Genomic DNA, 22,794 nt, shown 5'->3' with positions numbered 1-22,794 from the left:
ATTTTCAGTGTGCATGAAAAAAAAAAAAAATTTTTTTAAAAACAGCACATCTGTTAAGATCATCTGTAGGACCACACGACTTTCTCATGCACAAAATATATCAGCAGCACATACTGCAGCGCCACACAGTGTTCATCTGAGGAATGACACACTTCTGGTTTACACACTCATCCATCGTCCCATATTTTGGCATTATTTAGCCAAATCTGTATACAGCCCTAAAATACATTTTACTCTCCATTTAGAAACCTTTTATTTTAACTTAGCTTAAAAGAAAATAAATCTGCCCAATATTAAGCAACAAAACTTTTTTTTTTTAAATTAGCAAATCAGTATATTAGAGTGATTTCTGAAGGATCATGTGACACTGAAGAGTGGAGTGATGATGCTGAAAACACAGCTTTGATGACAAGAATAAATTATATTTCAAAACATATTCAAATTGAAAACAGTTATTTTAAATGGTCATAATATTTCATAATATTACTGTATTTTTATCACATAAATTCAGCCTTTGTGAGCATACAAGACTTCTTTCAATGACAATGTTAATAAATATCTAAATATTATTTTTCTATCTAGTTATTAATATGTATTTAATTGAAGAAAAGACAAGAACATCAAAAGAATAAGGTTTAAATTAATTTATAAAAAAAAAAAATTGACCCACTGAAGAAGAACAAACGTCAATCATATATATTTTTTGCTTTTGTCTGAAACATATATAATCCATCAGACTCCCTCAAATCATTAAGCCCACACCAATACAGCCTATAAAGAAAAAGGGAACGAAACGGAAAGAAACAGGGGAAAAGTAAACAAAAACAACAGTCTAATCAAGTGCAGACCCGGTCTGATTCAAAGCGGTTTCTTACATCTTGTTTTCTGTTCTGTTTAAATCTCCGGCTCGGGTACATCTGTCTGGTCCGTTACATGCACGCTGGATGAAAACAGTTCGACTGCACATGGAAGTGATACGTCCACTCCAGCACCTGGGTGAAAATATGTCGGTGTAACAAAGACGGTTTTGCTCAGATTTAAAAATAAACAGAAAAGGGAAAGCACGGGAAGGAAATACTCCACTGATACATTTTTATCCATCTTAGAAAAGAAACTACGCTTTGTTTCACAAAACAGAAAACAGACACAGTCCCGGATATCCACTTCTGCTCAAATATATATATTGTTATTATTAAGTCTATATCTGAAAACACGCCCTATGCTCCATGTATGAACAACAAAATACTGCATATTATCCACTACGACGGCTGGGGGATGCTGTCAGGCTAGCTGCCAGGAGTTCAGGAATATCTGACGTGTTTCTGAATATTTTGATCCCTTTGGCTCCACGTTCAGCCCTAGTATGCGCTACTTTTAATTTAATTTGTGGTTCATGGTGTGTAACTGCATTCCAGGACATCCTCTTGGCTTTCCACCTTCCGAGGTGGACTGCCAAACTTTGGAATGTTGGATCGGAGACCGTGTTCCGCCGTCAGCGGCAAAAACACACAAATATATAAATAAAATAAAATCGGGATTCCGCAAGCGGGAGTTCTGGAATTCCCAAGTGTGCTGTGAGCAACACACGAGTTCCGGAGGTTCTAGAATCCTTCGATGGGATCAACATCTGCACATCTGGAGGGCATCGCACCCACAAAGCCCACATTTTTCCCTAAAAATTCCCATGACTCCCAAGGAACGGAATCCAAGCCGATCGAACGCCTCCAAGGTCTGTAATAAAATGCCCAGTATCGGACCAGATGGCAGTTGCTCTTGAGTTTCAAGGTGTGAGTTTTTGTTCAATCAGGCATTCGAGTGATAAAACGGAAAACAGGCAGAAGGTTTGCTACAGAAACAGAGAGTAACGGATCGTATTTTATGCATTCGGTTCTTTTTTTGACGTTTTTTGCTTCTGTTCAAAGAGTTTTTGTCCAGGCCTTGAGTTTTGGCACCGTGAGCTGCTGGACGGAAGAGAAACCGGGATGAGAAAAGAGGAGACTAGAGAAGGAGGGAAGGAGGGGAGGGGAAGAGGTGGCTGACTAGTTGTGCTGCTGGTTGGTGGAGTTTGTGTTCGGGTCGGAGGTGACGTGGTGTTCCTCGTCCTGGGTTCTCAATCGTTTGCTCTCCGGCGGCTCGCTGCCGTTCTCTCCGTTCTGTCTCTTGGTGGGGAGCGAGGCGGATGCTGAGGCGTGAGCGGCCAACATGTGTAACGGACTCGACACTGGAGACGAACAGAGAGAGCTTTCACATCACCATTCTCTGCCTGACGTTATTATTAACACAGGATTATTATTCATATTTCTAAGACATAAATATCTCACTACTACTGTAAAACAACAGCACTGTAAATAAAAACATGATTTACCACGCGATACGTTTAAGAGTTCAAACATTAACATTAAAAGTCACTTTTTCTTCACTTCGATAAGTTACAGCGATTGTAAAAAAAATAAAAAATAAAATGAGTTGTAAAAAAATGAATGTTTTTAAAAATTTATTTTACTGTAGCAAAACTACATTTCCTATGCATTTTCTTCACTTTTGAGAGAGCTCATTAGAGCTAACTTTTGCATCACTCCAAAGGGTTAAAGGATATTTTAGAATAAATATATACATTATTTTATTAAAGTCATAATAATTGTACTTTCACTATTAGAATATCCTCACTTTCAAGAGTTAAAGTCTTGAGCTTTTATTTTGAGACAGACTGAGCTAGAGAAAAAGGGAACAAAAATGTACATATAGAAATGTAAAGCAAATATAGAAATATAATATAAAAATGTCATTTTCTACATTGATCTGATACCTGTGTTAGCCTGGCTCTGTATGGCCGTGGCGATGGGCACCACATGAGTGCCGTTCTGGGTGATGGTTTTGATTGGCAGCTGGTGCTGACCCAGTGGGGCTTGCTGCACTATGGTAACTGTCTGGAGGGGCGTGGCTGCAGTGCTGTTTTGAATGATCCTATTGGCTGAGCCTATCGAGCCGTGATTGATGGCAGGAACCGACTCTACCTTCACTGAAGACAGACAAACACACATTTTGTTAATAACATTATCTGTAGAAACTCAAACCAGGTCAAGCTTCTCAACCGAAGCTCTCACCTTTGACCTCCTCCCCGTTCTCCAGCGCTTCTGCTTTGACGGCGGGCTGCAGGTTTCCTCCACCGACAGCACTGACGGCCACCGCGGGGATCTGATGCACCACGTGCAGCGTTTGCATCAGCGTCTGCGCAGATGTGGAGGACGTGACGGGGGTGGCCACAGTGTACGTGACGGGTTTGATCGTCTGCGCTAACGACCGCTGGACCGCGATCAGAACAGGCTGAGAGGTGATGGGAGATGCTGAGAGAGAAGACAAATACACACTTCTGAACTAACTGATGCACAGACTCCGGTGAACAGTCTTATTACAGTATCACAGAGATCCTATTACAATTTTATCATAATTTTATTAAATGTAGAATATTCTGTATATATATATTTTTTTCAGTTATTTTTTTTTCTTTATATACTTAGCATAACAAAATTTTATTAACTATAATAACCTTGCCAATAATGAGTAATTTTTTTTGTTAAGGCCCACAACAAAAACACAAATACATTTTTTTATCATATTTAATTACATCTAAATGAGCAGTCTACCATTTTTATGTAAATTATGACAGATAGACAGACAGAGCGACATTAGACAGACAGACAGACGATAGACACAGACAGATGACAGACAGATGACAGACGACAGACGATAGACAGACAGACAGACGATAGACAGACAGACAGACAGACAGACAGACAGACAGACAGACGACAGACGATAGACAGACAGACGACAGACGATAGACAGACAGATAGACAAACAGACAGACAGACAGACGATAGACATATACAGATGACAGACACACAGACAGACGATAGACAGATGACAGACAGACGACAGACGATAGACAGACAGACAGACAGATGATAGACAGACAGACAGACAGACAGACAGAAAGATGATAGACAGACAGACAGACAGACAGATGATAGACAGACAGAAAGACGATAGACAGACAGACAGACGATAGACAGAAAGACAGACGACAGACAGACAGGTGACAGACACACAGACAGACGATAGACAGATGACAGACGACAGACGATAGACAGACAGACAGACAGAAAGACAGACGATAGACAGACAGACAGATGACAGAGCGATGACAGACAGACAGACGACAGACAGGCGATAAACAGACAGACGATAGACAGACGATAAACAGACGATAAACAGACAGACAGACAGACAGAAAGACAGACGATAGACAGACAGACAGATGACAGAGCGATGACAGACAGACGACAGTCAGACGACAGACAGACGATAGACAGACAGACAGACGATAGACAGACAGACAGACGACAGACAGACAGACAGACGATAGACAGACAGACAGACAGACAGACGATAGACAGACAGAGAGATGATAGACAGACAGGCGACAGACAGACGATAGACAGACAGACGATAGACAGTCAGACAGACGACAGACAGACAGACGATAGACAGACGATAAACAGATAGACAGACGATAGACAGACAGACAGACGATAGACAGACAGACAGACAATAGACAGACAGTCTATCAAAGTGTCACACAGATTCTTACTGATACTGATAATCTGTAATTATTTTGATAATAAAAATAAATTATAAAAAAAGTTCTATAAGTCTATAATTATATATCTATTATCATCAAAATCAGACCATCATAGATTATTATAGATGATAAATAACGTTAAAGCTCATGAATCTCAGACAGTAAAAGGTCAACACGCGTCAGTGTCTGAGCACCTGTGGTGTTCTGGGTAAAGCGGGTCTCTTGAATCACAGCTAGTTTGGGTTGGACAGCAGCGGGAGGAGCAGGGGGTGGTGCAGAGGCGGGCTCTGGCTCCATGGGAACAGGTGAGCCTTCCCGTGATAGGCTGTTGGGGGTCTGGGCGGCGCTGGAGTGGGCGGAGAGAACTCCTGAGTGATTGGGCGACGCCGGGGCACTCCTGTTATTACAGACCAACACATCAGGATGAGCTTCACGTACACCACCGGTCAGAAGTTTGAGGTCAGCAAGATTTCGTTTTATTCAGCAAAGAAGCATTAAACTGATCAAAAGTGACATTTATATTGTCAAAAATATTTCCATTTCAAATAAATGCTGCTCTTTTGAACTTTCTATTCATTAAACAATCCCGAAAAGAAAAAACTATCACAGTTTCCACAGAACTATAAAGCAGCGCAACCATTTTTCACATTGATAAGAAGAATCATAGGTTATAAAGGTGAGTATCATGAGCCTGACCTGGATGAGAGGGGTCCCAGCGGGGTCCTGAAGCACGGGACGCCCCGCGGCCGGCGTTTCCTGAATGCCTGCTCCACCAGTTTGCTCTCAGATGACGGGTCTATCCTCCAGAAGGAGCCCTTGCCCGGCTCTTCCTGTGAGCGCGGGACTTTGAGGAAGTAACGGTTCAGCGACAGGTTATGACGAATCGAGTTCTGAAAGAGAGAGATGCATTCATACTGCCAACTGACATCTTCAGCCGTCTGAAGCACAGATTCAGACAGACACGGTCATCAGATGTTATTTTGTGTTATTCTTCCTTTTAAACAAAAAGAAATTAAATAATAAATAAACAAGTAAATAAGTCTAACATTTTATATTTAATATAATTCTTAATCAGCCCAATCTAGATAATACTGATGTTATACATACACACACACACACACACAGACACACACACACATATATATAAAGAAGCTATAACAAAAATAATCCGCCTTATGAATAAAAATAGACAAAACTACAAAATTGCTAAAAATGCAATGTAAATATAAAATTAAAAATAACAAAAATATGAATATTTCAAAATAAATATTTTAGAATTATTGCGATATTTTCATAAAAAGCAGAGCATGCAGGACATTTTCTTGCATGCCTACAAAATGAGTTGAGTTTTGTTTTTTATGTTTTTAAATAGAGATTGCATCTCCCTGAGACTGATGACAGACTGTAACTGGGTGCAGCTCTGACCTGCCAGCCCTTGTCTGCCGTCCTGTAGTACGGGTAGTTCTTGGTGATGTGTGTGTAGATGCCGTTTAGTGTTAGCTGCTTGTCCTGCGCCAGCGTGATGGCCTGAACGATCAACTGAGCATACGAGTACGGGGGCTTGGAGTCGTCCTAGAGAAACAGAAGATTTCAGCTTTCAGATCAACTAACTCAGATTGAATCCAAAGACAGTGCACTACCTGACAAAAATATTGAATAAGTAAGATTTCTGGAGGAAAGAATCTCTTCAGTTCATCAGTAATAATGTGAAATATTCTTACTAATTTAAAGAAAGTGTACTGTGTGAGAATATATTAAAAATAATTTATTCCTGTGATCAAAGCTGAATTTTCAGCATAATTCCTGCAGTCTTCAGTGTCACATGATCTTCAGAAATCAGTCTGATGTTAAACATTTCTGATTATTATCAGTTGTGCCACTTCATACTTTTGTGGAAACTGAGATACATTAATTTTTTTTAAGATTCTTTGATGAATGTTCAAAAGAATCACAGTTTCCACAAAAAATATTGAAGCATATCAGAATGATTTCTGAAGGGCCCTATGAAATCCATTAATTTTTTTCCCCAAATTCTGTTTTTTCCATTTAAATTTTTCTGGATTCCATTTTTTTTCCTGTTTACATTTTTCTCTGTTTACATTTTTCTCAACTCCTTTTTAATGGTTACATTTAATTGTATTAATCAAAAAGCATGTCTAATTAATTAAAATCATAAAACATACATTTTCACAACAATTTATTAAAAGTTTAACAAACATTACATGTTTAGGGCACTATGAAATGTTTTAGTTTTTTCTTAACCATATGTTTTATTGTTACCTAATTCTGTGCTTTAGCATGTCTAATTATTCAAATGCATAAAAATAACTTAATTTATTCAAATATTTTCTTAAAATAGCCTCATGAATTTTTTTTTTTCTGTTTCAAATTCTGTTGTGTATTTACATTTTTCTAGTTATCAAATGAAGGCATAAAACATTCAATAAAATTGTTCTTTTAATTATTGAATATTTAGTTTTTTGGTAAACAAAGGGGGTTTACTATTAAAAATAAAACATGGAAGAAATGTTGTGTGATTATTCCTTTAAAAAAATCATGTTTGTTAAATTTAAGTAGTAGTAGTAGTAGTAGTATTTTACTGAACAATAGTAATACATTTCTGGCAAATTTTTCTCTTTAAATTAAACCAAACTTTTATTTTGACAAGTTGCCGTGAATACCTTTACAGTTCTGTGTATGTGATGTGACGCTAGTTTTACTCAAATCAAAAGAAAACAAAGTCATTAATTAACACAGACATGCAGAACATGCAGGATTCATATTTAAATAGACTTTTCCGGCTTAATATTTACAAATATTAGTCCATATCGCAATTTGATGCAAGTGCAATGACCTACTTTTGATTAATTAATTCAAAATTGGACAAATTCTGTGACATTCCGCGTTAAACTGTAAGTTCCGTTTTTATGACTGGATTCCCTTCTAAGTTTTCCGCATCACGGAAAGCAAAGGGCCCTACATGTGACACTGAGGACTGGAGTAGACTTCCTTCAGAAACATTCCCCATCTTCTGACTGGTCATCACACGTCTGCTAGTGTGAGGTTTATCAGTGCAGGACGTGTCAGTCACCTTTGGGCTGTCCCCTCCTGACGCCTCCTTGTCGTTCTCATTCATGAGCTGCAGGTCAGGCACGATCCTGCCCAGCCTGTAGCCGGACGATCCCGCACCACGTGGACTGGACGGACACGAGTTAGCAGCGCTGATGGAGAAACACAGAGAAATGCATTACACTCCAAAACCATCATCTGAAACCGAGTGGTGGAAACAGATGGACCGCGGGGAAGGAGGAAGTTTAATTTTCTATGCAGAACAGGAAACTGCCTCATTTGTGTGCCAGCCAAACTCAATTAAACCAATCAAATCGAAAGTGGCCCATAAAGGACACAGCTGCAGTCACAAACACACAAAACCACCAACTCAACAATAACAAGAACATCACCGTTTCTGCTCCAAATGCTCTTGAAATCTTTTCCAATACAGGAAAGATGTCATATCATTCATTAAAGGGATTACTCCTCCCCAAAATGAAACTTGTTGTCATAAATCACTGACCTCCATGTCGTTCCAAACCCGTAAAAGCTTCATTCATCTTTGGTACACAATTTAAGATATTTTGGATGAAAACCGGTAGGTTTGTGACTGTCCCATACACTGCCAAGTAAGTTACACTGTCCAGAATAGTATGAAAGACATCGTCAGAATAGTAATATTTTAACTTAAATTGTTTAGCATATATATATATATATATATATATATATATATATATATATATATATATAATCAGTGTAATCAGTTCACTGAATCTGACAAGTTTAATCAATCCACTGAAATTGCTTTTATGCTTTTTAATAAACTTGATAAACTTTATTCACATGCATTCTTGGACAATTACTTTTTTTTTTTTTTTATGTATTAATTGCAGTTTTCAGTCCTTACAAGGCGACGATACTTCTGTTCTGCCAATGGCAACAAATCAAGCTTTTGCATGCCAATTAAACAGATGCATCTAACCTAAATGGGAGATTTATTTTTATTTAGTCGTTGTTCCAATGCAAACTCCCATTCTTAATCTCTAGTTGAGTTGTGTGCAGTGGTAATTTTTGTTTGCATGTGCAAGGAAAAAGAATGAAACTTGGCCAAATAAAACGCACATTAAAAATGTTATCCGGCAATCTTCATCACCAACGAAATAATAAGAAAAACATTGTACATTTTTCACAAATTGCTTGGTCCATCAACCTAATGGTGTGTGTTGGTTATAATGTGTTTGCATCTAAAGGCGTGTGTTGGTTATGATGTGTGTGTGTGCTGATAATGCTGTGTTTGTACCTGATGGTGCCGGTGGGCGAGGGCAGGGGGCTCATGAGGTGAGCGATGTTATCGGGGATGTTGATGGTTAAAGGGGAGATCTGTGGCTGAACCGCTTTCACTGGAGACTCCGGTTCCTGTTTCTCACGCTTGACGCTCGCCAGCGCAGTGAATGTGATCTTGATGTTTGTACTGGGGAACCGAAACGTGCACCTGAGACAGAGAGAGAGAGAAAGTGCAACTTAAGGGAAATAATCTTTATAGATCGAAGAAGCATCTAACAATGAGATCTGTGGCCAAAACAAAGCTTCACGCTCCCAAAACACATGTGTGGAGCGTTTAAGACAGAGAAGAGTTAACACAGAAATACATTCAGCTCATGATTTGTAAATGAGTGCCAGTGAACAAGCACATTACAGGTTTTGCGTGCAAAATGAAATCAGAAAAACAGAGAAACTCACAGTTCGCGGTGTTTATATGTGCAGGCAGTTTAATAAGTGTAATCGGTTTATTAAATGCATGCAAACACTCTAAACGTGCCTCAATCAGAAGTTTCCTTTGGCTGAGACGACTGTGGTAATAAAGCTCAGGAGTATAAGCAGATCTCCAAGCGATGCTAAAATTAACTGCCCCTCGACGAACTACTATGTAGTGTTAGCACTACAAGCCCCAGGAGTAAACAAGTCACTACACCCACCAAAACATGACCAAACACAGCTCACAGAAACCAGTTATCTTAGCACTGCAAGAAGACAACACGTGCAATAAATAATAATAAAATGCATTAATAAATCACAATTGATACATTAATAAAGCCCTTCCTTAAAAAAGTGAAATATTAATATTGTTATATTTATTTTATAATTAATTCATAATAATATTATATTTTGATATATACAGATTGATTTTTCACTACATCTCTAAATATATTAAATACAATTAATATTGTTAACTTATATGCAATAGAGGTCGACCGATGTATCAGTCTTGCCGATTAATCGGCACCGATAGTTGATTGCTGGAACAGGCAGAAATCCATGCCGATAGTTTTCCAGGATGTGTCCATTGCTGGAGCGGCTGAGAAGGCTCGGTTTTCATTATACAATGGGAGAGTGGCCTCTAGTGGCTGAAATCACTGACAGCGCATGCTGTTTGTTTTGACACGTGATGCTGCACGCTGAACAGAGCGAGAAACTTCAGACCTGGATTTAAATGCCTCTGACAGAAAATCCTGCCCTGCCACAGGGCGCCATTCACATAGTTGTCCATTAAATTATATTTGTCCGTATTTTAAAATATACATTCTATTTATTTTTTTGTAAATAAAGCACTATTTTAGTTTTTGTTCAGTATCCATTTGAAAAACTATTGGTTAATTAATCGGTATCAGCCAGTGTGGTCCAACATAGCTATCGATATCGGCAAAATCTACTATTGGTCGACCACCTCTAATATGCAACAATATAACAATAGACAGCAACATTTACATACATTTTAATAAAAAAATATATATAAGAAACATGAAATACACGAGCATTTATATTAGCACTTTTGACGCAAACTTAATGTTGAATCAACTGTTTTGAATCAGTTTGTTGATTCCGACAGGCTGTTATATATTGTTATAAATTATTAATTATATTAATTATAATTATCAAGTTATTAAAACATTTCTCAGTCATAATAAACTTATCTGACATGTGTGCAATTTTATCTATTTTAATGTCATGCCTTTTGATTTCCAATTTCAGTTTATTTTTAATTTTGACTTATGTTATTTTGATTGTGTCTTTGAACTACTATTTTTGATCAGTTTTTATGTATTAATTTGAGTTTAAGTTTTATTTTCTTACAACACATCACCAACAATCCTTAACTTCTGGGAACGATTGCAACATTTTATTGGAAAAAGCAACAAAACAACCAACAAACAGTTTGGATGTCAATTAAACAGATGCTTCTTGTCTTATTATGAGTTTTTTTTATGCATTTAGTTTTCATTCCATCGTAAACTAAACATTAAAAACAATTAAATGCATGAAGAAAAAAAAAATACAAATAATCCTTCCAAATTTACTATAAAAAAAAAAAAATCACAAATATATTAAAATGAAATGAAAAATGCATGTACTCTTCTAGTCATTCTCAATTAGGTAAACATTGCAACAAGTTTTGAATTATTGACACTGCTGTAGAAAGGCTTACAACAATGATTTGTATATCAGTTTAATTCAGAAACATGCACTTATTAACCAAAGAAGCCAAAAGGGAAAGAAAACCTATCCAAACTGGTACATTTCTGTTCAGGAGGTCAGGAGCAGTGGATGAGGGCCGGTCTCTCCGCTCCGGCATCACGTCCATACGCTTGGCACTGGGCGATGCGTTTCTGTGCCAAACCTTGTGTTAAACTTTGCTCCATGCCCTTGCAGACTTGGCACACATGCACACCAATCACACCCAGCGTCTTCAATTATCCCCAAGTCCTGCTTCTTCACTAACAAACAAAAACAGGTTTCCATTCTGCCTTTGTTCAGGAACAGAGTTGACATTCATAGGTGTCTGAATTCTGGAATAAACACCGTCCCGAGTCAAGCTACGGCCAACATCTGGACTCAACTTTAAGAAACTAAATGCATGAGAAGAAAACGTGCTGATGTGAAATCAGATTCCACTTTTACAATACAGACAAACTCATCAGTCTACAAAGAGTAGATTGTCAATTTTAGTTCAGATAATATCAACTGTACATAACGTTATTTTGTTATGCATATTTAAACTAATTATTAAAAATAATAATAATAATAATAATCTGCCAAAAACACATTTATTGAAAAGCAAGCAACATTTTGCATCTCATTTAAATGGATCCTAATTGTTTAGTTGTTGAATTAAATTAGTCTTTGTTCCTTTGCAGACTCCTGTTTTCTTTTTTTTATTTATTTATTTATTTTTTTCATTAAACTAAATTCCAAATTAAGCTAATGTAACTTAATTACACTGGTGTTTTTCCAACCAAAACCACATTAGTATTAGCACTAGTTTATGCATTAACTAACATATTTATTAATCATTATTAATGTTGTAAAAATACATCCGTTTAGTGTAATTTTAGTATCTCTGAGATATGACTATTATAGTTTGTATGAAAATTTTGAATCAGTTTTTAGTTTTTTGTATATTTTCTATTTGTATTTAACATTGTAGTCGTTTTGTTGTGTGATTGTCATTAGCCCTATTTGGACGGGACTAGTTTTCTAAACTACGCTTGAGTTTCGATTCTTACCACCTGATGTCTGAGATTTTCATGCATCAGTTCGGACGGGACTAACATCTCCGTGTTTATTACAGAGGTGGGAGGGTCTGTTTTGTGCATCTGGGTGTCACACAGATCACATGCTGTGTATGCATGCATTGCATACAGTCGTTCGGATTGATTAATATTATTACACAATAAATACTAAATGGCTAGTATAGCAAAACCAAGTTAATGTGTGGTTTCTTTAGTTTAACTGGTTTACCTTTTCTTTTTGTAGTAGGCTAAACCCATGTTTAATTTTCATAAAGGTACATCTGTAATTAAAACATTATGTAACTGAGTGCATAAATGAACGTGAGTAATCTTACCTGATGCTGATATTACAATAGCCGGTATTAATAGTTAACGTGATCTGGCTCTTGATTTTATTATTGTTATTATTTTTATTATCATTTCTTTGCCGGGAAGCAAAGATATCAAACATTCTCTAACGACCCCCTGTAAAACTAGTCCCGTCCGAATAGGGCTTCAGTTTGAGTTTATATAGTTTTTATACATTTATTTCAGTTTTGGTTTTTAGTTAATCTTTTTAGTTAATTACACTAAACTAAATAAAAAATGTGAAATGTAGTTGAAATAAAATGTTTTTATATAAAATTTTATTTGATATATTTTATATAAATGTATATGAATGTTTTTTTCCCCACTACTGTAAACTCATGTCACTAAAGCTGGGCGATGCAGCTACATCTAAATCGTTTTTTTAGACGTTTGATGATGTTTTGTTACATATTTGTGTGTTGGAAAGAGTGAGTGACTTCTAACACTTCTGGAGAAGTACTGTTCATTGCTAGCTTATGTCAACTAGCATTAACAGCTGAAAGCTTGTGGTAAACTGAAGTCTCCACAGTGGGCAAATCTGCTCTTGATTATAGCCCAAGGAGAAATGTGCCACACAAACTACAATAAACAGTTCACTTCTAAACAAAAAGAGAACATTTTCCACATCCAACAAGACTCATGATATGAACGCCTCACGTTCTGGCATCATGATTTGTGTTGGAGTAAAACATGTGCACACTGGGCAGCAGTCATGAACGAGCAGCGCTTCATCAACAACATCTGCTGGACTTCTCTGAGTGACGAGTCTGTTCCTCGAGGTCTTGTTGATGTTCTACATGACACAGGAATTTACTGGAATTCCTCTCCAGTCCAAACCACAAAGTTTACTCAAACTGAACGGCTACATTTAAAAATATTCATGACTGAGACATTACACTAGAATGAAAACTGTGTCATCATTGACTCACTCATAAGCCCATAACCCATAAACCCTTGGTCAATCTTCAAAACGCAAATTAAGACACCTGCAAGTTTCCGGTCCCTCCACTGAAAGTCCAGCTAAACAAAACCTCGAAAAGGTCTGGGTGTTCGAAAAACGTCTGAAGATTCATTCAATTTTATGCATCAAAGATTTTAAAATATCTGCCAAGCAACTTAATTCAAATGGAAACAAGTTTTCATTTATGCCATTGACTAATTTTGTGCTCGTTTTAAGCACAAACTGACTTTTGTTCAATTTCCCATAAAACAAGACTATATTCTATATAACTATATACATTTTGCATCTCAAGTAAATGCATGCTAATTCGATGTTGAGGATAGAAAACAAGGCAGAAATACTGAATGAGATACATTTTTATTTATTTAAATAATTTGTTTTATTTTCAGTGCATGCAACATTTAATGCCACGACTTCATTCTTCTCTGATTTAAGACTTTTATAAAAGGCATTAATCTGTGAAAGGGGCGATTTAATCATTAATATTTTTTTAAGATCTTTTGCAGATCTGCAGAAACCCTGTTTTTGGATCTTCTTGGTTCTGGTCAGATGTGTTTTCAATAAAGTGACAAAGGTTTTAAAAAAAAATATGTTGCTTTCTTTGCATTTCAAAGATAAAAATAGATTCCGTTGCTTTATCATATCTCTTTGACCATCAGTATGTCCATAAAACACTCAGTATTCAGCACGGTTTATTTAATTATAAGACAACTCATTTACAAACTGAGATAGAGACACAATAGAAAGAAAAATAAAAGTTGGAGAAAAGTTAAAGTACTAGTTTTTAACAAATGAATTTCAGAGAAGAAAATAATCATTCTCACATAAAATGTTGAAACTCTTTCAGTAAACATTCATTAAACTTTGCCAGCTGTCTTTGTCGGATATCCAACAATTGTTCTGTTCATGCAAATTGTAATTTGATTATTCAGGATTGAATGTTAAATGTGTTTCTGCTCCAGGCAGCCATTCCAAGCACAATCTGTCATGGCAACTACGAGGAACTCTTTAAAACAGGAATGCTGGGATCTCAAAGCCTCACATTCCTCTGTTTGGGGCTGTGTGTGTGTGTGTAACCCGAACAGACTTGTTCCTGCATATCTCCTTGCATCTCAACTACAAAACACCAGAACACAGTTTTTACAAAAAGATCTTGCACAGGAAGCATTTAGTGTGTGTGTGTGTATGTGTATTCATTTTCAAAAAAATAATAGCTGAAAAGTAAAATCAATTCGATGCACTTTTTTTTTCAAGGTAAGATTTAAGACAAGTTAAATTAAATGTGTCCTTTTATTATTGCTTTGACAAAATGCTGCAGATGTCTTTGTGAAATTGAAATATAACATTAATAATATGCAAATATAGCACTTGCATTTTATTGCTCTATTGTTGGTTTTTATTGCTTGTATTGCCCTAGTTTGTAAGTTGCTTATATTTAAATTGTACATTTTATTCTAATGTAAATGTAAATAACAAAACTAAAACTAAATTTTTACAAGCCCCAAATCAAATTAACAATAATTTTCAAGGTTTTTTTTTTCTGTAAAGCTGCTTTGACTCAATGTTACAACGTAACAAATTCAATCAAATGCAACTGCAACATGACACATTGTTTAACTGCATTTGACATTAGTCAGTCAAATCACAGACACACAACGTCTAGGCCATCCTTAAAAATATTTTGGTTTGTAGTAACATTAATTAAAAAAAAATATATATATAAAACGGTAGGTCGGTCTATATTTTTCTTTTCAAGTTTACTTTTTTTTTTTTTTAAAAAAGGAAAATTTTGGTGATGACGTAGGTATGAATTTTCTAGAGGGACACCGTTGGACTAGTGTCTCGCACAAGAGAGCCGCATGTTTAGAAAGACATGTAAAATGAATGTATTTAATTTAAAAATTTAAAAAAAATATCTAGAGACTTTATGTTGGGTTTTTGTACCCCATCCCACTGCATCTCATGTTTTTAAATAAATAAATATTCTGTGTGACTGGATTTTCCGCCCTTTTTATTCACTATATAAATAAAGGCGACAGAAAACCGTTTCAATGTTACAACGTAACAGAGAAGGTCGTTAAAATCAATTTCCTGTTTTAGTTTTCGAAAATTGTGTTGGTTGGTCCAATCGATTCATGCAGTAGATTTTTGAACATAAAGTGACAGTCGACACGGTCACAGTTTTAGACAGGAGAAGGGATGGGAAAAGATCTGGGCACAGTTTTTCCAGAACTTCGTGCCAAGTTAAAGCTGTGTCGAGCTGTTTTAATTTTTTAGATGCATTATGGTGCCCAAACCCGTATGACTTTGAACAGTGACCGCAAACATTTTGTTTACTGCAGCCGCATCATTACCAAGCGTGAACCGTTGACTCTGACAGTGAATTTTTTTTTAAAGAAAGAACGTAGTCTTCGTTTGTATGTAGGCCTAGGCAATTTATACATTTACAATACTTAAATATAATTAATATAATTGTATTGCTTTTGGATTAGTTGTTTGAAGATTTTAAAAAAATCGGTTGGTCTTAACGCAAATTTACAATCGACAAATCGGTCGGACTAAAAGCAAAAAATAAAATAAGGTAGTAAGTCCTAAATTGACAGGGTCGGTCGGGTTACGGCAAACAAGAATATTTTTAAGGATGGCCTTATTAATGAAGAGATCAATGGCTGTTGATTGTTTTACAAGAAGACGCTTAGCTTTCTTTTATTGTCATCTTTTCAGGAGTGTGTGTGGCGTAATATTCACATTAAGCAACGGAAATTAATATAAGGAGCACTCAGGATCGCACCTTTTTTGTTTGTTTTGTTTTGTTTTGTTTTTTGTCAGGAGAGAAATCTTAGTTTATGAAATGGCAGGGAAAAACAGCTACATTGTTCATTTGCCATAAGGACAACAAAAAACATTTAAATTAAATAACTGAAGATACTAAATATGTTCGACTGTAAACTCTTAAAAAAGTAAACATTTTAAAAAAGCTACAGGATTAAAGGAGAACTAATCTTACTCGAAAACTCGATAACGTCATCTGCGGGGGTGTATGGGCTCAAAGACAGACCAAAGCTCCAAACCCTAACACTTTCCAGACAGAAACAACCCCATCCCCAGTGACTCACTGCCTTACAACAGGAACAAACTCTCTAGGCTGTTTTATAACAGATATTAAACCCTGACTCACTGCTCCAGCGGTCTAGTCTTGTCTCCAAACACTATGAAGGCATATTTGACATGTAAAATATTGATGAATAAATTAATAAAGTCATTAGCAAATGGTATGGGATTTTTAAATGTTATAAAATAAAATTTAATTATATAGGTGCGTGTGTATGAAAATAAATATTGCTGTTTATTGTTATATTACAGTGTTCCCATGGCTCAGTGCTAGAGCATTGCGTTAGCAGCACAAAAGGTTGTGGGTTCGATTCTCAGGGAACAAATGTTAAGGTAAAAAATTTTTAGCATGAATGCACTAAGTCGCTATGGATAAAAGCTTCTATTATATAAAATGTATTTTATATATAATATATATTATGGCAAATTAATATATGATAAACAATGTGGAAAATACTTTAGATTTTTACGGTCTTTTATCTGCTTGAATGCATCAGCTGTTAATGATAATAAATAATAAATAATGGCTCCTCTGACATAATTGAAAATATATATTTTCTTGTCTTTATCAGCATTTTTATCCATCTTTAGATGTCCTGGGAACTAAAGGTTCACTTAAAGAGTGAACTAATCGTCTTTCCCAACTTGAGAACTGAATCTGTGCCGATATCACGGACCATAACTATATCAGCATCACCTGGTCCTTGAGTGTAGTCTGGGATCCTAATCAATGCATCCTTATAAATGTTGTCTTATGTCTTGCACACATCCAATTTGATTTTCTTCATGAGTAACATGCAATTACATAGGTGGTGTTGAATTTTATCTTTAGCTACTTGCTTGCTTTCTTATGTCAACCGGTTAAGTAAAAATATGAATATGTAATAAAGTGCATACATTTTGCAAAATGCTCCTCTTTATAGTTATTCTGTTTCTAGCTGATTGGTTATTCTGAGGTAAATGATTGTTGTGTGGCATGATTCACAAGCTTTACTAAGACATTTCAGTAAGACGTACAAAATACCTGTTGATGTCCAATCATGATTGTTTTTTACTGTAGTAGTAAAGAGAAAGAAATCATGGATTCACGTGCTGCTTGAACTGAGGCGAATTGCTCTTGCATTAAATTAAAAGCACCTAAATGGTATTTATTGTTTGAATTTCGTTAAGAATTTGGGAGAATTTTTCAACTGATACTGTTTATTAAAGGTAACTGAGCACAAAGATTATTGTAATTATTCGACGGCAAGTGCACGACAAATAATGTCAGATACACAGAACAGACTAAGATCTTGATAACAAGAATTTACATTAAAAGAAAAGGAACTACACGCAATTTTTTAAAACACAACATGTAAATTTTAGTTAACAGTGTCAACCTTAGCAAAAATGTAACTCGCAAATGAATATTTTTGGTGCAAATGCGACTGTTTTAGGCATAATCTGGAGCTCTGAATTACACGGTGAATTGCCTGAAATGTCAAAAAGCCTATATAAAATGAGGATGCTTCTGACATTTCACCATGTTTGAATCCATTACGCAGATATTCCCTAACAAGGAGGACAAAAAAAACTTGAAAAACTTGGTTTCTGTTGTTTCCTCGTCATGACATCTGTGGAAACGATTGCAGCTCTTTGTGCTGACAGAGAGCCAATCAGAACAAAACTCTCCAACAATTAAATGCTCTTCAGCTTCTTGATCAATATTGAAACTCAGAGCGTCTCTACCTCCAACGTGCTGTCCATTATACTCCATACCAACCATCTGGACGTCCTGCTAGTCTCAGATTGGTTTCTTGCTAATAACAATATGTGGACGTGGCTCTTTTCTAATCTTCAGATAAGTGTCAATCTAATTAGCATAACATTTATAAACAAACTGCATAAATGCAGACTATAGGGCTGAAAATGGCTCTGCACAAAATTGCTTTTAAGGCTGGCACTGTAGGGTGCAACAGATTTGTTGTTATATTGAGATATTTGGGTCATGTGCTTAAAAAAGCAAAGGGAAAAGTGTGCACTACAGTCATGCTTGACGCTGTGATTTGATTAAATGCATAAAAAAAAAAAAAAAAAAAAACCTGAGATACAAATCTACACAGCAAAATCTTTCTGAAATATGCTGGCCGTGCAGCTGTGTGAGACGTAACACAAATCAGACAAAACAGATACTGCACTATCCAAAGGTCGGCTTCAGGATAATGTCAACACACCCAGATGTCCAACATCTTCTCAAGAAAAACAAATAAAGAAAAATGGAAACAGCTGACAGCAAACCTAACTGACTTTCTGAGATGCACCAAAAAAAGGCTATACAAAGAGTATATATGATGCATAGAGTCAGGATATAATGAATCTCACCATTTCAGTGGTTTTACACTCCAACTGAGACAAAACAACACTCATTAGTTCATGATAAAACACGCTTTTTCTCTTTCACGCACATTTCTGACAATTATTACAGGTGATATTTGCATACATATGTCTGAATATGCATATAAATTTGAAACGTAGTGAACTGCCTACCTAGACAGCATGTTTAGAGCATTGCTTAAGATAGCTAAAACTTCTGTACTTGTCTATGGTGCTTAAAACTGGTGCTGTGTGCACCTATGTTACAATACTGCACATGCATATGATGCCCAAAACTGCTGCAGCATGTGTGCCTGTGACTCCCAAAATGCTGCATGCATCTATTGTTCCCAAAAAATGCAACTACACTTTCATATTATGCAAAAACATGCATCTACGATGATGTACAAAAACACTGCACCTATAACACCCCAAAACTATTGCATGCACCAATGATGCCCAAAAATGCTGTTAGAGGTGCCTATGATGTCCAGAATATTGCATGCAATTATAACACCCCAAACTGCTGCAAGCATCTATGATGCACCCCAAAATGCAGCAGCATGTGCCTATGACCCCCAAAATGCTACTTGCACACGCTGTTGCTCAAAAATACTGCTACACATGCCTACAATGCCCCAAAATTGCTGCAGCTCGTGTCTATGCCACCCAAAATGCTGCATGCACCTATTGTTGCTGGAAAAATGCTGGCACACTTGCCTAAAAATGTTGCACATATCTATAACACCACAATCTGTCGAAAGCAATGACTTAAAAAAAATCTGCACACCAATGATGGCTCAGATATGCCACTACACGCGCATGTAAGGCTCTAATTTGTTGCAGCACGCACCTATGACACCCCCAAAAATATTGCATGCACGTATGGCGTCCAAAAATGCTGCACTCGCCTCCCGTGGCTCAAAAATCTCCATACGTCTGTCACGCTCCATGCACTTAAGCAGAAATTGTACGTGCATCGTTTAAAAACGATGTTGTACATGAAGCCCGTGAATGCTGTCTACTAAAGCAGCTCGCTAGAGTTTGAGACACAGCCCAGAGGCGCTGAAAGCGAAACGAAAAAAAGAAATGTGCACCACAAGGACACAAGCACGTGTTCCCGGTGTTTCATGACAACAACAACACTGAGGCCGATGATGAGCACGAAAAAGATAAAGGTTATATCACTCACACTCTCGGCAGCTGCAGGGGTGGCGCCCCCCGCCGCAGAAACACCCCGTCCACGAACACCCCGTTCTTCCCCAGACAGCGCAGATAGAACTCCCCCGAGCCCGTGTCCTCCGCTGCGGCGCTAAAGACCTCCAGGTGCCGGCGGGAGATGAAGCTCGAGTGGCCCATGCTCACGTCCACCGAGCCCTGCGACGAGTTCCGACCCACCGTCACCGAGCGCTTCTTCATCACATACTCAAACTCACGGCCCTCCAGGCGGGCCACCGCTGCCATCTTTATCTTTCAGCACACGGAACGGGACACGATTGATATGAATGGTAAATATGAAGAGGGAGGTGAAACGTTAAACGTGCCCGACCGGGGATACCAGCATCAGCGGCGGCGACTCGACCCACCGCCGCGATTCAGCACGGAGAGAAAGCGAACGGGGCAATAGCCAATCAGGGCGCGCTGGTGGAGAGGGAGCTGTGATTGACGGAGAAACCAACCAATCAGAGACCCATTAAAGGATGCGGTAATTCAATCGCAGCCAATGAGATTAGGAATATGGGTGATTTGGCGGATTGAAGGTCGGTTGCGCTGTGCCTCAAATGCTCAACACGCATGCACGTGGAGAGTTGTCAACACTGGACTGGAGATTTACCGTGCATTGACGTACCATGGTTTTATAATATAACAATTAATCACGTAAAATAATAATATGGTGAATATAGAATAAAATTATTATTTAACACAGTACTATAAAAATAATTTAAAAATAAACCGTTTAGAATCTTGAATAATTTTTATTTTTATAATGATAAATCGTAGTTTTCTTGATGCGTATCAATGGCTTTGGGAAATCGCAAGCGACTTTAATTTAACTGCAATTATTTGCCATTAATACCGGATCGCAATTTATATATAGAAACTAGAAATTTATCTCTGAGTGAAATAACCCCTAAAGATTCGCGGTAGGTTTGAAAATTGATGAGCTCAAGTGCAGAATCCCGTTGAATTCCAGTCCGCGTTTTGCGTCTCTCCAAGTCTGCAGTCGCCGATCCCCCATAATCCTCAGCGGCGTCAGCGTGTGTTTGGTGTATGGAGGTCATGAAAACAAACGCGTTTTAAGGCGCAAAAATGCCCCTTCCTTTACACAGCACGCAGAATGTCGTTTAAATCTCAAGCAGATGTAAATTCATTAAACACGTGAACGCGTACAGGGAGACGCGCGCACGTACTCGCGGAACATGTGCTTCTGTATGATGACGTCATATCTTCCTGTTGTTTGTAAACAGTGCTGCTGGTTGTAACCCGCCCGGGCGCATTCACACCCGATAACAGCTTCTAGAGGAACTACTGAGAACACAATGACTTTGACACTTGCTAAAAAGCACAATGTTTATTTATTTATTTATTTATAACTCGTATGCTTTTTGGATATGCAATATTATACTCCTAATTTCCACCCTAGAGCTGATACACCACAGTATTAGTTAGTTAGTTGTACTTTATTGTCCAGCCTTGAATGAAAATTTATCTTTGGGCTCGCTAGACACACAACGAAAATACAAAAGATCCACATTGACACAATCAAATAAATGCTTCATGCAACATCGCCTACATCAGTCCATTTTATTAAGAATTACTGTTGCATATTTCCTGTGACTCAACAGTAGAGAATTGCGCTAAGAGTACAAAAGGTCGTGGGTTCAATACCCAGAGAGCACGCTTTGGATAAAAGCATCTGCTAAATGTAAATATTTCCAGCATTATCAATTACTGCCATCAGGATCGTGTTATAGAGTTGCATTATGTTGAAGTAATCGCTACAAGAATTCAGTATAAATACCTGTATCTATTAGGATGTTAAATTGTAAGTTGTTAACTGTGATTGTTATGGGCAGTTTTGATTTCAAGACAAATTGCATGTAAAGAATAGCTTAATTTATATGACACATATGTTCGTGTATGCCCTCGGTGTCCAGTAATGACGGGCAGATTCAGAGGAACAGTTCCGATGGTGCGTTATGTCTTTACATTTAGCCAAAGTAAATGGTGGGTTATAATATTCTTTGCAAAAAAAAACAAAAAAAACGACTGGATAATTGTACTCGGTGTATATGAACACCGCCTATTACTGTCTTTCTACTTTACTCACTAGAGGGAGACGTTAAACTGTTGCAACTCCCTCAGAGATGAAAATGACAGAGCAAGCTACCGTTTATTGTTCATGATGTTTATATGAATCTCGTATAATGCATTTGAGCCTCTCAAATGACCACTGGACAAACATGCTGGTAAATGACACTCAGTCATATCGACACAAACCCTAAAACACATTTTGAGATGTTAACAGTACAAGCTGCATAATTGAAAACAATAATAGCACTCAATTTTTTATTATTAAGGGGCAGGGGCGGATAAAGCCTTGCCACCCCTGCTGCCACCCCAGTTGGCAACAACGAATTAAAGGTTATAGCCAATTTGAAAATTTACGAGCGCGAATCTTTCGTGATTCGTGATCCCGCTCCGAACTCCCGAACTGATTCAAATGATTCGCGATCCCCAAACTGACTCAAATGATTCGC

At 37.2% G+C, this 22,794-nt stretch overlaps 1 protein-coding gene across 2 annotated transcripts; it reads right to left on the bottom strand.

The window, feature by feature from the left end:
* Positions 1-629: 629 nt before the first annotated feature.
* LOC127941682 (forkhead box protein K2-like) lies at positions 630-20,646 on the bottom strand. Of its 2 annotated transcripts, none has more exons than XM_052537032.1 (9): positions 20,226-20,646; positions 8,994-9,185; positions 7,734-7,863; positions 6,068-6,214; positions 5,339-5,580; positions 4,837-5,039; positions 3,105-3,344; positions 2,807-3,019; positions 630-2,221 (listed from the first exon to the last, which is right to left on the bottom strand). In XM_052537032.1, the coding sequence occupies exons 1-9, from the start codon at positions 20,495-20,497 to the stop codon at positions 2,040-2,042; spliced, it is 1,821 nt and encodes a 606-aa protein (XP_052392992.1). In that variant the 5' UTR covers positions 20,498-20,646; the 3' UTR covers positions 630-2,039. The 2 variants fall into 2 exon arrangements, with proteins under 2 accessions (XP_052392992.1, XP_052393001.1); XM_052537041.1 differs by having other exon boundaries at positions 5,339-5,532.
* Between the last annotated feature and the right edge of the window lie 2,148 nt (positions 20,647-22,794).

Source organism: Carassius gibelio, chromosome A3 (assembly GCF_023724105.1).
Source record: "Carassius gibelio isolate Cgi1373 ecotype wild population from Czech Republic chromosome A3, carGib1.2-hapl.c, whole genome shotgun sequence".
In the NCBI taxonomy this organism is placed as follows: Eukaryota; Metazoa; Chordata; class Actinopteri; order Cypriniformes; family Cyprinidae; genus Carassius; species Carassius gibelio.
Note: the sequence above shows the minus strand (reverse complement) of the source record. Positions and strands in the feature narration are given on the sequence as shown.

What these genes read in the sequence shown, in the direction of transcription:
- LOC127941682 (XM_052537032.1), bottom strand. Translation starts at nt 20,497, where the DNA reads ATGGCAGCGGTGGCCCGCCTGGAGGGCCGTGAGTTTGAGTATGTGATG. An exon ending in GAACGGGGAGGAGGTCAAAG is followed by an intron (nt 3,020 to 3,104) that starts GTGAGAGCTTCG and finishes GTCTGTCTTCAG; the next exon opens with TGAAGGTAGAGTCGGTTCCT. An exon ending in ACAGAGCCAGGCTAACACAG is followed by an intron (nt 2,222 to 2,806) that starts GTATCAGATCAA and finishes GTTCGTCTCCAG; the next exon opens with TGTCGAGTCCGTTACACATG.